A 17,111-nucleotide genomic window follows, 5' to 3' on the forward strand; every position below is an offset into this window, starting at 1 on the left:
TAGGGAGTCGAAACCAGTGAAAATTGGTAAGGAGGTCAGGGTGGAGTGGTGAGCACTCGTTACCTGCTGGTATGCCCGCTTTGGGCTTCTTAGCTAACGTGGCATCGTTAGCTGCTCTGGGCTCAGAGAAGGAGGCTGTCCTGGTAGATGCTGGGGTCTAAAAGAAGAGACAGTGATGAGAGGTAAGATGTGGGCATCCTGAAAACAAATTCAGTTCATTTATATAGCCCTTCGTACATCAGCTGATATCTCAAAGTGCTGTACAGAAACCCAGCCTAAAACCCCAAACAGCAAGCAATGCAGGTGTAGAAGCACGGTGGCTAGGAAATACTCCCTAGAAAGGCCAAAACCTAGGAAGAAACCTAGAGCGTAACCAGGCCATGAGGGGTGGCCAGTCCTCTTCTGGCTGTGCCGGGTGGAGATAACAGAACATGGCCAAGATGTTCAAATGTTCATAAATGACCAGCATGGTCGAATAATAATAATCACAGTAGTTGTCGAGGGTGCAACAAGTCAGCACCTCAGGAGTAAATGTCAGTTGGCTTTTCATAACCGATCATTGAGAGTATCTCTACCGCTCCTGCTGTCTCTAGAGAGTTGAAAACAGCAGGTCTGGGACAGGTAGCACGTCCGGTGAACAGGTCAGGGTTCCATAGCAGCAGGCAGAACAATTGAAACTGGAGCAGCAGCACAGCCAGGTGGACCGGAAACAGCAAGGAGTCATCATGCCAGGTAGTCCTGAGGCATGGTCCTAGGGCTCAGGTCCTCCGAGAGAGATATAAAATAATTCTAAATAAAATCAGTGTCACCAGAAATGCACCCCGACACCACCTACTCCATGCTTCACGGTGGGGACAACATATGCGTTGATCATCCGTTCACCTACTCTGCGTCTCCAAGACACGGAGGTTGGAACCAAAAATCTCAAATTTGGACCAAAGGGCAGATTCACCGGTCTAATGTCCAGTGCTCGTGTTTCTTGGCCCAAGCAAGTCTCCTTCTTATTGGTGTCCTTTAGTAGTGGTTTCTTTGCAGCAATTTGACCATGAAGGCCTGATCCTCTGAACAGTTGATGTTGAGAAGTGTCTGTTACTTGAACGCCAATGAACTTATCCTCTGCAGCTGAGGCAACTCTGGGTCTTCCTTACCTGTGGCAGTCCTCATGAGAGCCAGTTATCATAGCGCTTGATGGTTTTTGCAACTTCACTTGAAGAAACTTTCATAGTTTCTTAAAATGTTCCAGATTGACTGACTATGTCTTAAAGTAATGGACTGTCGTTTCACTTTGCTTATTTTAGCTGTTCTTGCCATAATATGGACTTATATGGCTCTTCTGTATACCACCCCTATCTTGACACAACAACTGATTAGCTCAAACACAAATGAGGAAATAAATTCCACAAATGAACTTTTAGCAGGGCACACGTGTTAATTTAAATGGATTTCAGGTGACTACCCCATGAAAGCTGGTTGTGAGAATGCTAAGAGTGTGCAAAGATGTCTTCAAGGCAAAGGGTGGCTACTTTGAAGAATGTATTTAATTAACACTTCTTTGGTTACTATATGATTCTGTGTGTTATTTCATAGTGTTGATGTCTTCACTATTATTACACAAAGTAGAACAGTGTAAAAATAAACAAAAACCCTTGATTGGCTGGCTGACTGGCTGGAATACATACGTGCGTGCATGCATGCATACACTCCACTGCTTGACCAAAAAAATACATATTGGTAGAGCGAAAAGCTATCGACTGAAAAAAATCGACCTGTCGACCAATTGGGGTCAGCTCTATATTGAACACAAAACGTACAGTGGAGTTGGTGCTGGAGTTGAGCAGGAAGTTGGCTGTGTGGGCGGCTACTGGAGGCTGGTTGGGGATTGGCTGGTGGCCCAGCGCCATGCCGACAATGGCCGTCATGTGGGTCTCTGTGCCGAAAACATAGATGGGGATACCGGTGGTCTTACCTATGGGAAAAAAATGGACATGGTTAACAAATATTTTGATTATTCTGAACTGTACAATAAAAGGAAACCTATTGATCAAATCTCCAGGTGTGAATTTCCCAAAAACAATCGTTTTCATCGTCTACCAATGGACTCAATTATCTTTAGTGCCAAAGATGGTCTTTATGTTTTAGTACACCCAGCAAACCTGGAACATTAGGCAAGTTTCACATATGTTTTTATTTATTTTTACTATTTTCTACATTGTAGAATAATAGTGAAGACATCAACACTATGAAATAACATGTGGTAATCATGTAGTAACCAAAAAAAGTGTTAAAACAAATACATTCTTCAAAGTAGCCACCCTTTGCCTTGACAGCTTTGCACACTCTGCATTCTCTCAACCAGCTCCATGAGCTAGTCACCTGGAATGCATTTCAATTAACAGGTGCGCCTTGTTAAAAGTTAATATTTGTATTGCTTTCCTTCTTAACCTCTCTGGAGTAGGGGGCAGTATTTTGAAGTTTGGATGACAAACGTGCCCAAAGTAAACTGCCTATTACCCAGGCCCAGAAGCTAGGATATGCATGGTAGTATTGGATAGAAAACACTAACGTTGCTAAAACAGTTAAAATAATGCCTGAGTATAACAGAACTGATATGGCAGGGAAAACCCCGAGGACCAACCATCCAAAAAAACAAACAATTCAGCCTACCACTGTTTCCAATAGTTGTCATGTTTATTATGAGGCGAAAATCTCCCAGATTCCAGTTCCTAGGGCTTCCACTAGATGTCACTCGTCAGAAAGAGTTTCAGGCTTGTTTTTGGAAAAATGAGCTTGAATTCGTTTTTCTAAGTGGTTCCCATTTTGGCTGTAGTGATGACATGTGCGGAGATGAGCGCGTTCTTTGTTGTTAATCTCCGGTAAAGACAATAACGATTCTCCGTCTTAAATGTGATTGGTTTTACGTATTGGGGTAGCGGAGTTTGGATTATAAACATTGTTCGACTTGAAACATTTGGGATGCATTTTGGAAGGAAACCAGCGAAACTGAGTTTTTGGGGATATAAAGAAGAACATTATCGAACAAAAGGACCATTTAGAGTGTGTGGCTGGGACCTTTGAGTGCCAACAGAAGATCTTCAAAGGTAAGGCATTTATTATATGGCTATTTCTGACTTTCGTTGCGCACCTGCCTGGTTGAAATATGTTTTTTAATGTGTTTGTATGCGGGGTGTCTGTCCTCAGATAATCGCATGGTGTGCTTTCACAGTAAAGCCTTTTTGAAATCTGACACAGCGGCTGGATTAACAAGAATTTAAGCTTTAATTTGATGGATGACACTTGTATTTTCATGAATGTTAAACATTTATATTTCTGTCATTTGAATTTTGCACTCTGCAATTTCACTGGATGTTGGCCAGGTGGGACGGCCCGTAAGAAGTTAATGCGTTTGAGCCAATCATTTGAGTTGTGACAAGGTGGGGGGTATACAGAAGTTAGCCCTATTTGGTAAAATACCAAATTAATGGCAAGAACAGCTCAAAAAGGCAAAGAGAAATGACAGTCGATTATTTAAGACATGAAGGTCAGTCAATACGGAACATTAAGAACTTTGAACGTTTCTTCAATTGCAGTCGCAAAAACCATCGAACGCCATGATGAAACTGGCTCTCATGAGGATCGGCACAGGAATGCTGAAGAGGATAAGTTAATCAGTTACCAGCCTCAGAAATTGCAGGCCAAATAAATGCTTCAGAGTTCAACAGGCTAATCTCAACATCAACTGTTCAGAGGATACTGCGCGAATCAGGCCTTCATGATCAAATTGCTGCAAAGAAACCACTACTAAAGGACACCAATTATAAGAAGAGACTTGCTTGGGCCAAGAAACACGAGGAATGGACATTAGACCGGTGGAAATCTGTCTTTTGTTCTGATGTCCAAATGTGAGAATTTTGGTTCCAACCGCCAGATCTTCGGGAGACGGAGAGTAGGTGAACAGATCTCTGCATGTGTGGTTCCCACCATGAAGCATGGAGGTGGTGGTGTGACGGTGCTTTTCTGGTGACACTGATTTATTTAGAATTCAAAGCACACTTAACCAGTATTCCTACCGCCGCATTCTGCAGAAATACGCCATGCCATCTGGTTTGCACTTTGTCCCATTATCAGTTTTTCAACAGGACAATGACGCAACACACCTCCAGGCTGTGTAAGGACTATTTGACCAAGAAGGTTCGTGATGAAGAGCTGCATCAGATGACCTGGCCTCCACAATCCCCCGACCTCAACCCAATGAAATGGTTTGGGATGAGTTGGACCGTAGAGTGAAGGAAAAGCAGCCAACGTTTGCTCAGCATATGTGGGAATCCCTTCAGGACTGTTGGAAAAGCATTCCAGGTAACTCTACACTGAAAAGTACAGTGGGGCAAAAAAGGATTTAGTCAGCCACCAATTGTGCAAGTCCTGCCACTTAAAAAGATGAGGCCTATAATTTTCATCATAGGTACACTTCAACTATGACAGACAAAATCCAGACGAAATCCAGAAAATCACATTGTAGGATTATTAATGAATTGATTTGCAAATTATGGTGGAAAATAAGTATTTGGTCACCTACAAACAAGCAAGATTTCTGGCTATCACAGACCTGTAACTTCTTTAAGAGGCTCCTCTGTCCTCCACTCATTACCTGTATTAATGGCACCTGTTTGAACTTGTTATCAGTATAAAAGACACCTGTCCACAACCTCAAACAGTCACACTCCAAGCTCCACTATGGCCAAGACCATAGAGCTGTCAAAGGACATCAGAAACAAAATTGTAGACCTGCACCAGGCTGGGAAGAATGAATCTGCAATAGGTAAGCAGCTTGGTTTGAAGAAATCAACTGTGGCAGCAATTATTAGGAAATGGAAGACATACAAGACCACTGATAATCTCCCTCGATCTGGGGCTACACGCAAGATCTCACCCCGTGGGGTCAAAATGATCACAAGAACGGTGAGCAAAAATCCCAGAACCACACCGGGGGGACCTAGTGAATGACCTGCAGAGAGCTGGGACCAAAGTAACAAAGCCTACCATCACTAACACGTTACGCCGCCAGGGACTCAAATACCGCAGTGCCAGACGTGTCCCCCTGCTTAAGCCAGTACATGTCCAGGCCCGTCTGAAGTTTGCTAGAGAGCATTTGGATGATCCAGAATAAGATTGGGAGAATTTCATCTGCCCATATGACACCAAAATATAACTTTTTGGTAAAAACTTAACTTGTCGTGTTTGGAGGACAAAGAATGCTGAGTTGCATCCAAAGAACACCATACCTACTATGAAGCATGGCAGTGGAAACATCATGCTTTGGGGCTGTTTATTTGCAAAGGGACCAGGACGACTGATCCGTGTAAAGGAAAGAATGAATGGGGCCATGTATCGTGAGATTTTGAGTGAAAACCTCCTATCAGCAAGGGCATTGAAGATGAAACGTGGCTGGGTCTTTCAGCATGACAATGATCCCCAACACACCGCCCGGGCAACGAAGGAGTGGCTTCGTAAGAAGCATTTCAAGTTCCTGGAGTGGCCTAGCCAGTCTCCAGATCTCAACCCCATAGAAAATCTTTGGAGGGAGTTGAAAGTCCATGTTGCCCAGCAACAGCCCCAAAACATCACTGCTGTAGAGGAGATCTGCATGGAGGAATGGGCCAAAATACCAGCAACAGTGTGTGAAAACCTTGTGAAGACTTACAGAAAACGTTTGACCTCTCATTGCCAACAAAGGGTATATAACAAAGTATTGATTAACTTTTGTTATTGACCAAATACTTATTTTCCACCATAATTTGCAAATAAAATCATTAAAAATCCTACAATGAGATTTTCTGGATTTTTTCCCTCTCATTTTTTCTGTCATAGTTTAAGTGTACCTATGATGAAAATTTCAGGCCTCTCATCTTTTTAAGTGGGAGAACTTGCACAATTGGTGGCTGACTAAATACTTTTTTGCCCCACTGTATATCCCCTTTATCTATTAAGACTCCATCCTTAACGTTGTATATTAGTTATGAAAAAGAATGAAAGTATTTTTGTTAAGTCAAATGTCTAGAAAATCTAATTTAAGATTTAACAGAAGCACTTACTCCAGTTAAAAAGGGTGCGTTATTGCTGGACAATAGGTCCGCCAAATTTAATTCCATTAGTGAGGACGCAATAGACTCCGATACAAATGTTGCAACGCACAAGGCAAACATCGCAATAGCCGATTCCACTCAAACTCAGATAAGTCAATATTTTGTAGCCATGAACAAAGTGGGACCATCAGACTACTCTTCAAATCATCCTACTGTACTATTCTCAAATCACCGTAGTACACTACTCTCATCACCCAGTGGGAGCCATCGACACAGCTGGCTTGCCTAGCTATCCAAGGAGAATCTTCCAGAGTGAACAGTAGAAGACAGGAAAGTGGAGACCCCTTTCAGACAATCAGAGCCTTACAAGAATGCAGCTGAAAGGCCATCCCACATCCTTCCTAAGGATGGATCTGACAGACATATACAGCATTCACACGTAAATACATTCATGATTTCTTACTCCAAACGGGCAGCGGTTCATGTGCAAAGTATATGATTAGTGAGAAGTTAATTTCTGTGTAACAAGCCGCCATATGCTGTCAGTCCGCTAGGGACCTTGTTCTCATGTATTAAGTGTGTATGTTTGTGATATTATTTAGTTAGTAAATAAACCAATTTGTGTAGTACTGAATCATAAGTAAGGTTGGGATTTTTGCAGATCCAAGGTTATGACTGTTCAGAATGATAAGAGGTAATTAATACATTGACTGATTATGGATGTTTACATTTAAGTGATATGTGATATGTAAAGACCTTTAGAGTTTAATTCGGAAGATGGTAACTCTGAACAACGGCTCTCAATCATTGTTACATGATTAATTTAAAATCGGGTAATAATTACAACAAAGTTAGTTGATTCGATAAATAAATCAGATTAATAAAAGTAAGTCACGACACAGGTCTTGCTATGGATTTTCAAGTAGATTTAACCAGTTGAAGCTAGGGGGGCGCTATTTCATTATTGGATAAATAAAGGTGCCCGTTTTAAGCGCATATTTTGTCTCAAAAAGATGCTCGACTATGCATATAATTGCCAGCGTTGGAAAGAAAACACTGATGTTTTCAAAACTGCAAAGATATTATCTGTGGGTGCCCCAGAACTGATCTTACAGGCGAAACCAAGATGCAGCTTCAAACAGGAAATGAGGATTTGAGGCTCTGTTTTCCATGGTCTCCTTATAATGGCTGAGAAAGCGCCACGAATTAGCCTGCCCTTTCTATCGTTTCTCCAAGTTGTCTGCAGCATTGTGACGTATTTGTAGGCATATCATTGGAAGATTGGCCATAAGTGACTACATTTTACCAGGGGTCCGCCAGTGTCCTTTGTTGAAATTGTTGCATAATCTCCAAGCTGCTCGCATTCATCCATATGATTGAGACAGAGAGGAGACTTCCAGGAATGATATATCATGAAGAGATATGTGAAAAACACCTTGAGGATTGATTCTAAACAACGTTTACCATGTTTCAGACGATATTATGGAGTTAATGTGGAAGAAAGTTTGGCGTTTGGATGAATTAATTATTTTTTATTTTTTTGGTAGCCAAACATGACGCATAAAACGGACCGATTTCTCCTGCACAACTAATCTTTCAGGAAAACTGAACATTTGCTATCTAATTGAGAGTCTCCTCATTGAAAACATCCGAAGTTCTTCAAAGGTGAATGATTTATTGAATGTTTTTGCTGGTTTTTGTGAAAATGTTGCCTGCTAAATGCCAACGCTAAATGCCAACGCTAAATGCTAAATGCTAGTTTGCTATGGTTGAGAAGCATATTTTGAAAATCTGAGATGACAGTGTTGTTAACAAAAGGCTAAGCTTGAGAGCAAATAGATTAATTTCATTTAATTTGCGATTTTCATCAAAAGTTAACGTTGCGTAATGGTAATTGAGCTTGGGGCTGTATTCACGATCCCGGATCCGGGATGGCTTGACGCAAGAAGTTAAGTCAAAACTGCAACTGGGTCACTCAGGAACGTTCACTGTCTTCTTGGTAAGGAATTCCAGTGTAGATTTGGCTTTGTGTTTTAAGTTCTTGTCCTGCTGAAAGTTGAATTAATCTCCCACTGTCTGGTGGAAAGTAGACTGAACCAGGTTTTCCTCTAGGATTTTGCCTGTGCTTAGCGCCATTCCATTTATTTTGAAAAACTCCAGTCCTTAAAGATTACAAGCAGAACCATAACATGATGCTGCCATGACTATGCTTGAAAATATGGAGTGGTACTCAGTAATGTGTTGTATTTGCCCCAAATATAACACGTTGTATTCAGGCCAAAAGGTTAATGGCATCTATTGGTATATTTTTATTCTGCACAGGCTTCCTGCTTTTCACTCAGTCAATTAGGTCAGTATTAATTAATAACTTCGCCATGCTCAAAGGCATATTCAAAGTCTGCTATTTTTTTTTTGTTTACCCATTTAATTAACAATAAATGCCCTTTTCTGTGAGGCATTGGAAAAACATCCCTGATTTTTGTGGTTGAATCTGTGTTTGAAATTCCCTGGACCTGACAGCTAATTGTATGTGTGGTGTACAGAGTTGAGGTAGTCATTCAAAATTCATGTTATACACTATTATTGCACACAGAGTCCATGCAGCTTATTATGTAACTTGTCAAGCACATTTTTACTCCTGAACTTATTTAGCATTGCCATAACAAAAGGGTTGAATACTTATTGACTCAAAACATTTCAGATAATAATTTATGAATTTGAAAACAATTCATAAAAACAATTACTCGTACATTATGGGGTATTGTGTGTAGGCCAGTGACCAAAAATCTCAATTGAATCAATTTTAAATTAAAGACTAACACAATAAAATGTGGATTAAGTCAAGGAGTGTGATTACTTTCTGAAGGCACTGTATGACCAGTGGTAGGGTTATCTGGCCACACTTCTACATTACTTTATTACGCCCCCAAATCACCTTATCACATCTGATAGTTGAAGCGATGCTGCCACTCAGTTGAAAGCAATATGGCAGAAACTAAGGTCTGTCCTAAATAGCACCCTATGGGCCCAGATCCCGGTGCCATCCGGGATGCAGTCAGGGACAGTCATCTCAGATCAGAGAATTGGAGTAAATGTTGGCAGAAGGGAGGAGTGGGACAATTGCCATGTTTCAATTACTTTTCCTTCTCCCCAAATGTGTACTTTTTCACTCCACCTCATGCATTTCAAAGCATTGGATTGATACAAGAATGGCTGGAGGGAGCTACCACCATTCATTATACCAGTCCATTCCTTTTAAATCCATAACAGGGAGTGTACAAGTACACACTTCGGGAAGTAGGGTAGAGAATTGGAATGTAGCCAACTAGTTGCAGCCTGGACTCACCTACTTCTCCCATCACTCTCAGGCCCTCCTGGTAGTTGGGGCCGCCGCGACGCACAAATATGGTGACTCCGTTCTCCTTCAGGGGTCCCTGGTAGTCTTTGATAGCCCTGACGATGCCCTAGGGGTGATCAAAGGAGAGCACAGTATGGTAAAATGTATGGATAGACATGCCTTGTTCAAAGCATGGGATTAATGGCAGGCACAATGGCTAAGGCTGGACAAAATCTGCAGGATGCCTTTTCTAAATCTGAATTTATATAATTACATACATAATTTTCATATATGAAACTGCAGCATGTTATACCATGTCTAGTGGCATTATTTGGTTTGATTGAATAGATTCTAAATGTTAGAATTTTGCCAGGAAGACTAGGCATCAGCATCAGTGTATCCAAATAGAGAACCACTGTGTCCGAAAAACGATCTTGCCTACTAATTTTTAAAACGTACTGTGTACTAATCATACTATATATATGTACGGTTTAATATAAAAGTATGCATTCAGCAACAAATAAACATACTAGGCTCACCCATACTAAGAAAGCATCATCTAATGGTCAAACGTGTTGTTTCCCGCCATTCGTTCATTTTGCAACAGCCCATCCTCTTATGACAAATGGGTCTGAAAAGATGCACCTCTTCCTTAATAGAGTATGCAGCAAATACAGATGAAGACTAAATGAGTACACTAGATGACCAAAAGTACGTGGACACCTGCTAGAAAATCTCGTTCCAAAATCATGGGCATTAATATAGAGTTGGTCCCCCCTTTGCTGCTATAACAGCCTCCACTCTTCTGGGAAGGTTTTCTATTGTACTAGATGTTCAAACATTGCTGCGTAGACTTGCTTCCATTCTGCCACAAGAGCATTAGTGAGGCACTGATGTTGGGCAATTAGGCATGGCTCGCAGTCGGTGTTACAATCCATCCCAAAGGTGTTCAATGATGAATTCAGGGCTCTGTGAAGGCCAATCAAATTCTTCCACACCGATTTCAAAAAAACATTTCTGTATGGACCTTGCTTAGTGCACCCGGGGGCATTGTCATGCTAAAACAGGGAAAACACCTTCCCCAAACTGTAACCACAAAGTTGGAAGCACATAGTCTAGAATGTCATTGTATGCTGTAACGTTAAGATTTCCCTTCACTGGAATTAAGGGGCCTAGCCCCAACCATGAAAAACAGCCCCAGACCATTGTTCCTCATCCAAACTTTACAGTTGGCACTGTGCATTCAGGCAGGTAGCGTTCTCCTGGCATCCTCCAAACCCAGTCTGTGGGATTGCCAGATGGTGAAGCGCGCTTCATCAGCCCAGAGAACACGTTACCACTTCTCCAGAGCCCAATGGTGGCGAGCTTTATACTACTCCAGCCAATGCTTGGTAATCTTAGGCTGGTGTGTGGCTGCTCGACCATGGAAACCCATTTCATGAAGCTCCCGACGAACAGTTCTTGTACTGACGTTGCTTCGAGAGGCAATTTGGAACGCAGTAGTGAGTGTTGCAACCGAGGCCAGGCAATTTTCAGCACTCGGCGGGTCCGTTCTGTGAGCTTGTGCAGCCTACCGCTTCGCTGCTGAGCAGTTGTCGCTCCTAGACATTCCCACTTCACAATAACAGCACTCAGTTGACCGGGGAAGCTGTAGCAGGGCAGAAAATTGATCACCTGACTTGTTGGAAAGGTGGCATCCAATGATGCCACGTTGAAAGTCACTGAGGTCTTCAGTAAGGCCATTCTACTGCCAATGTTTGTTTATGGAGATTTCATGACTGTGCTTTATTTTATACACCTGTCAGCAACATAATCCATGAATTTGAAGGGGGGGGTCCACATACTTTGGTATATATAGAGTATGACATTCTGGCATTTAAAGCACTCTCAATGTTAGACATTTTACTATTTAGAACGCGAGTAGAGGTATTTAGACAAGGCCAATTAATATATTTTTCATTACAAATTACATTCAAGGGACTTATGCACATTCTGCACTCAGATTATGTCTGGCCCTATCAATGACACAGCACTAGGGGAAGACCGTGTTTGGGCGCCTTACTTTGAACGTGGCCGCCACGTTTGTGAAGTTAGCGATGCTTCCTCCGATGATCAGCACTTTCCCTGGCGAGGCAAAGATAGAAATGTGTTAGTATTAATGCTGAGACTTCATGTAACAACAACATCTAGTTTGACAATGCTGTAACACACTAAGAATTGAGCATGTGATAGAACTTAGTGTTGCACAGAGTTAAATAGTCCCAACCAATGGAATTCGTCTGTGTCCAAAGGTAAATTAAGTGTAACTAACATTGATTTTTTTTTAAGTCAACACATATTGCTTCACATTTATTGATGAAGATTAAATGAATTAAGAAGATCCAACATGGATCAAAACGTTGGAATAGAGGCAGTACAGGAGTAATACAGTCTGTGGGACTTCTTGCTTCTACGTGCATTGTTTATGATATAGCCCAAATGTAATATGAGCTGACGATGCCAACGTTAATTTCAAAACTATAAGAGGTACAAGTGGGCAACCCTGGCGAGTTCCCAGGTGTAGGGTGAAGTTGACAGTAGACGTTGATCTTGGGTCAGTTATGCATTTACCTACTAATGGTTAAGCTTATAATTGGGGTTGGGGAACCTGAGCAAGTGCCCACCTTCATGGTGCTTCTCTCTGGTCATAAGTGAGAGGATGGTCTTGGCGTAGTCGTAGGTCTGTTGCTCGCTGGGCGCTCCCGAATACTCCCCGTAGTTGGCCAGCTCATCCACTCCACCCAGGTCACAGATGGTGTCACTACGTTCGAGGGGACAGGTGTCAGAGTCAAGGACAAGTGGTTGCCTCCCAAACGGCTCCCTATTGCCTTTACAGTACACTAACTTTGACCAGTGCCCATAGAGTAGTGCACTAGATAGAATAGCATGACATTTGGGACATGGCCAAAGTCATGCCCTGAGCTGCACAGGTTATAAATGCAATTAGAAAGTATCTTCAGTGCCAAAACCGCCAATGCAGCGCAATTGTTCTATTCAGCAACACTGGGATCGATTCAAACTGAAAACTAAGTGTAGCTGGGATCATAGAATTATAGATAACATTGCACTATAGTAACAAGTAATTTTAATATTTTCTAAATCCCAGTTGGGAGGATTCCCTAAATCAGGAGCGAACAAGCAGGGTGGGAATCTTCCAAACGGAATTTCTGGAAAAAAACATCTGGATGGCAGTATGTTTCTGCTCTCCTGCCAACTAAACTCAGCAAAAAAAGAAAAGTCCTCACTGTCAACTGCGTTTATTTTCAGCAAACTTAACATGTGTAAATATTTGAACGAACATAAAAGATTCAACAACAAACTGAACAAGTTCCACAGACATCCTCAAAGGGATTGCGATCCGGGTTCTTCGCTGGCCATGGCAGAACACTGACATTCCTGTCTTGCGGGAAATCACATACAGAACGAGCAGTATGGCTGGGGCCATTGTCATGCTGGAGGGTCATGTCAGGATGAGCTTGCAGGAAGGGTACCACGGAGGGAGGAGGATGTCTTCCCTGTAACGCACAGAGTTGAGATTGCCTGCAATGACAAGCTCAGTCCGATGACGCTGTCACACATCACCCCAGACCATGACGGACATTCACTTCGATCCCGCTCAAGAATACAGGCCTCAGTGTAACGCTCATTCTTTCGACGATAAACGTGAATCCGACCATCACCCCCAGTGAGACAAAACCACGACTCGTCAGTGAAGAGCACTTTCTGCAAGTCCTGTCTGGTCCAGTGAAGGTGGGTTTGTGCCCATAGGGTCGTTGTTGCCGGTGATATTTGCCTTACAACAGGCCTACAAGCCGTCATTCCAGCCTCTCTCAGCCTATTGCGAACAGTCTGAACACTGGAGGGATTGTGCGTTCCTGGTGTAACTCGGGCAGTTGTTGTAACACGTGGTCTGCCACTGCTAGGACGATCAGCTGTCCATCCGGTCTCCCTGTAGCGCCGTCTTAGGCGTCTCACAGTACGGACATTGCCATTTATTTCCCTGGCCACATCTGCAGTCCTCATGACCCCTTGCAGCATGCCTATAGCACGTTCACGCAGATGAGTAGGGATCCAGGGCATCTTTCCTCTGGTGTTTTTCAGAGTCAGTAGAATGGCCTCTTCAGTATCTTAAGTTTTCATAACCGTGAACTTAGTTGCCTACCATCTGTAAGCTGTTAGTGTCTTAATGACCGTTCCACAAGTGCATGTTCATTAATTGTTTATGGTTCATTGAACAAGCATGGGAAACGGTGTTTAAACCCTTTACAATGAAGATCTGTGAAGTTATTTGGAATTTTACGAATCATCTTTGAAAGTCGGGGTCCTGAATAGGGGATGTTTCTTTTTTTGCAGAGTTGATTTATGGGACAGTTTGGCTCGACAATTAGGTAGTGGGCAGAAGCCAAAAAAAATTGAAGTTGAACGAGCTGATTTTTTGATACGTGACTGAACAATTCTTATGATGACTATAAAAGTTTGACACCAATTCTTACACTCATAAGATTAAGTGTCTGCCCAGGTAAATGCGGAACTGCCAAACTTGGAACCAACCAGAACTTCCATACATACTCCTCATGATGAAGGAAGCAAATGTCCTGTTTTTATCTACGATGTGTAAACAGCCTGTAGTGAGAACGCAAGCTGCTGTCTGATGACGAGGATCAGATATAGCTAGCTGTAAGTAAATATCTGTGAGTACACTTCAAATATAGAAGTGCACTTTAGAGGTAACTGACCATTTAGCCAATATATTGAAAGCTAGCCAATGTCAGTTTGCGTAATCAACTACTGTAAATGTCAATGTGTTTCATTAGCAATCTGTCAGTGAAAAAATGTTAATCGTGTTTTGGCGTCTCATTTCAAGTAACTAGCAGCAGGCTTGAAAACATTCAATCAAATACTTTTCTTATAAACACAATTAAAAGCATGTGTGCGTGTGTCATGTAAGCGAGAATAGAGTTAAAACAGCTGCATAGGAATATTAGCCACTATATATGGCATAGCCTACATATTAGGCATAACTTGCAATACATATGAATTCTCAAATAGCAGCTGCCCAATACCATGGTAGGCATGCATAATGTTGGATGCATTGGAATTTAAGATATGTAGAATGTTAAGAGTGTGTAGGACTGTAGAAAAAGCAGTTGGGAAAATGTTTGTTCAGTGAATGTGAGTATATTTAGGTGGTTTGAATGATTAGCTTTCCTATTAATCTTCTAAAAGCTGATGTGCCAGAATCTGGCCAATCCATTCATTGTTCTACTAACTATGACAGTGTGGGACATGTTTTCCATAATATACGTTTCATGCATATACATCCGAACAAAGTACACCAACACCAATAGTTTGTTTACCATTTATTGAGTACAGAGATAAATAGCAAAGGTGTCTCAGGTAGTTTAAGTATCTAAATGCTGTTCATTCGGAAAGTATTCAGACCCCTAGACTTCATCCACATCACAACCTTGCTCTAAAAATGGATTAAAACCCCCCCCAATGACCAATCCCCCCAAAAATAAAAAATAAATACACAAAATATATATTTTACATTTAGATGCCAGGTCACAATTGTAAATGAGAACTTGTTCTCAACTTGCCTACCTGGTTAAATAAAAGGTGAAATAAAAAAATAAAAAGTATTTTAGACAAATTTAGTCTGTATTTTATTGAAGCACCTTTGACATACCTGCAGTTGGGGAGTTTCTGCTGCTGAAAACCATCCCCGCAGCACGATGTTGCCACCACCATGCTTCACGGTAGGGATGGTGTCACGTTTCCTCCAAACTTGACATTCAGACCAAATAGTTCTATCTTGGTTTCATCAGAACAGAGAATCCTGTTTCTCATGGTCTGAGAGTCCGTTCGGTGCCTTTTGACTTCAAGCGGGCTGTCATGTTCCTTTTGAGGAGTGGCTTCCGTTTGGCCACTCTACCATAAAGGCTTAAAATTGGGAGAGTGCTGCAGAACAGCAGCACTCTGTCAGAGTGACCATCGGTTCTTGGTCACCTCCCTGACCAAGGCACTTCCCCCCCACAATTGCTCAGTTTGGCCGGGCGGCCAGCTCTAGGAAGAGTCTTGGTGGTTCCAATCTTTCATTAAAGAATGATGGAGGCCACTGTTCTTCGGGACCTTCAATGTTGCAGACATTTTTTGGTACCCTCTCCAGATTTGTGCAGCGACACAATCTTGTCTGAGCTCTACAGACAACTCCTTCGACCTCATGGCTTGGTTTTTGTTCTAACATGCAATGTCAACTGTGGTACCTTATGTAGAAGTGAGTGCATTTCCAAATCATGTCCAATCAATTGAAGTCACCACAGGTGGACTCCAATCAAGAAACATCAAGGACGATCAACGCAAACAGGATGCACCAGAGCTCAATTTTGAGTCTCAAAGCAAAGGTCTGAATACTTATGTAAATAAAAATGTATGTTTTTATTTATACATTTGCAAAAACATCTAAAAACCTGTTTTCGCTTCGTCATTATAGGTTACAGTGTGTAGACAGATGAGAAAAAAACTATTTAATCCATTTTAGAATTAGCCTGTGGAAAAAGGGAATGGTCTGAATACTTTCTGAATGCACTGCACAGTGTAACCTGCCAATCAATGTATATCAAATGCCAGGGAGGGCACAATCTTACAATGGTGCAGTCCAGAAATTAGCTTTAACATCTATGCCAAAAGCCTGGGCCTCTGATGGAGACTGTAGAACTGTCATCAACCCATGTTTCAGTATTATCCCTTCTCTCAAGGAGCATGTGTGCGCCCAGGCCCCATATATGAGTTTTGAAAGGAGGGTCTGCTAAAGACGGTCTGCTAAATGACTAAAATGTCAAATGAAAGGATCCCACCCAGGTCACCAATGTAGCGGACCGATGTAGACAGACAAGTGCCTTAGCAGAATGCGATCTTAAGCTTGCGTGATCCAGAGATGAGAACTCTACCATCTATGGCAAAAGACTGGGCTCCTGATGGGGAAAATACAATTCCGGGAATCCTCCAAAAGTATGTTACAAATGTAAAATAATATGTTTGTCACCTGTATGGTAGGAAAATTACAATAATATTTTTTACTGTTTATGCATCAAATAGCTTTGATGGGTACTCTCTCATCTGTGTCAGCGGGACTGAGTTGGGCCTCTGCGCTAGCAATTTATTTGTGATGGCTTGGTGATAAAACCTATACCCTGCATTCCATAGAATGAGTTGGTATTTGTATACTGTGAAGTACCAGGAAGATGTCTCTGGTGTGGACAGCTGATTGGAGGAACCTTGTCTTAGGGGCCAAACCCTGATTTCTATAAAAATGGAACAGTCTATCTGATATCTGGCTGGGGGATACTCCTTTCTCACATACAAATCCTAACCTTTTGACCTATTCCAGACATCTGTTGTTTGTCACGTATTCAGGAGGATGTGTTTTAACTATAAAATACTGTGGCTCAATTCTGCTCGTTGAGCTCTCGGCATCACACTTCGGAGTGTGCGCTCAACCAGCTTAGTTATTGAAATAATCAATATTAAATAAAGTTGATTGTTTGAAATGATAAAGTCTCCCCTTTGAATAAGAAATATTACACGACACCTGTTAAACTGATTCTACATTGAGTTTAGTCTTCAAAGTGCTTAAAGAAGCACATGTATTTGCA

General features: G+C 41.8%; 1 protein-coding gene across 3 annotated transcripts in view; it reads right to left on the bottom strand.

Moving 5' to 3' along the window:
- Window positions 1-17,111, bottom strand: part of LOC124039949 (ATP-citrate synthase) — a 123,855-nt gene that overhangs the window by 76,858 nt on the left and 29,886 nt on the right. For all 3 annotated transcript variants that reach the window (XM_046356536.1, XM_046356534.1, XM_046356535.1), the window contains exons 9-13: window positions 12,081-12,217; window positions 11,480-11,541; window positions 9,427-9,544; window positions 1,812-1,966; window positions 64-157 (exon numbers count right to left, since the gene is read on the bottom strand). In XM_046356536.1, coding sequence (XP_046212492.1) covers window positions 64-157; window positions 1,812-1,966; window positions 9,427-9,544; window positions 11,480-11,541; window positions 12,081-12,217 — 566 coding nt within the window. The remainder of the gene's footprint in view (window positions 1-63; window positions 158-1,811; window positions 1,967-9,426; window positions 9,545-11,479; window positions 11,542-12,080; window positions 12,218-17,111) is intronic.

Source organism: Oncorhynchus gorbuscha, linkage group LG07 (assembly GCF_021184085.1).
Source record: "Oncorhynchus gorbuscha isolate QuinsamMale2020 ecotype Even-year linkage group LG07, OgorEven_v1.0, whole genome shotgun sequence".
Classification (NCBI taxonomy): domain Eukaryota; kingdom Metazoa; phylum Chordata; class Actinopteri; order Salmoniformes; family Salmonidae; genus Oncorhynchus; species Oncorhynchus gorbuscha.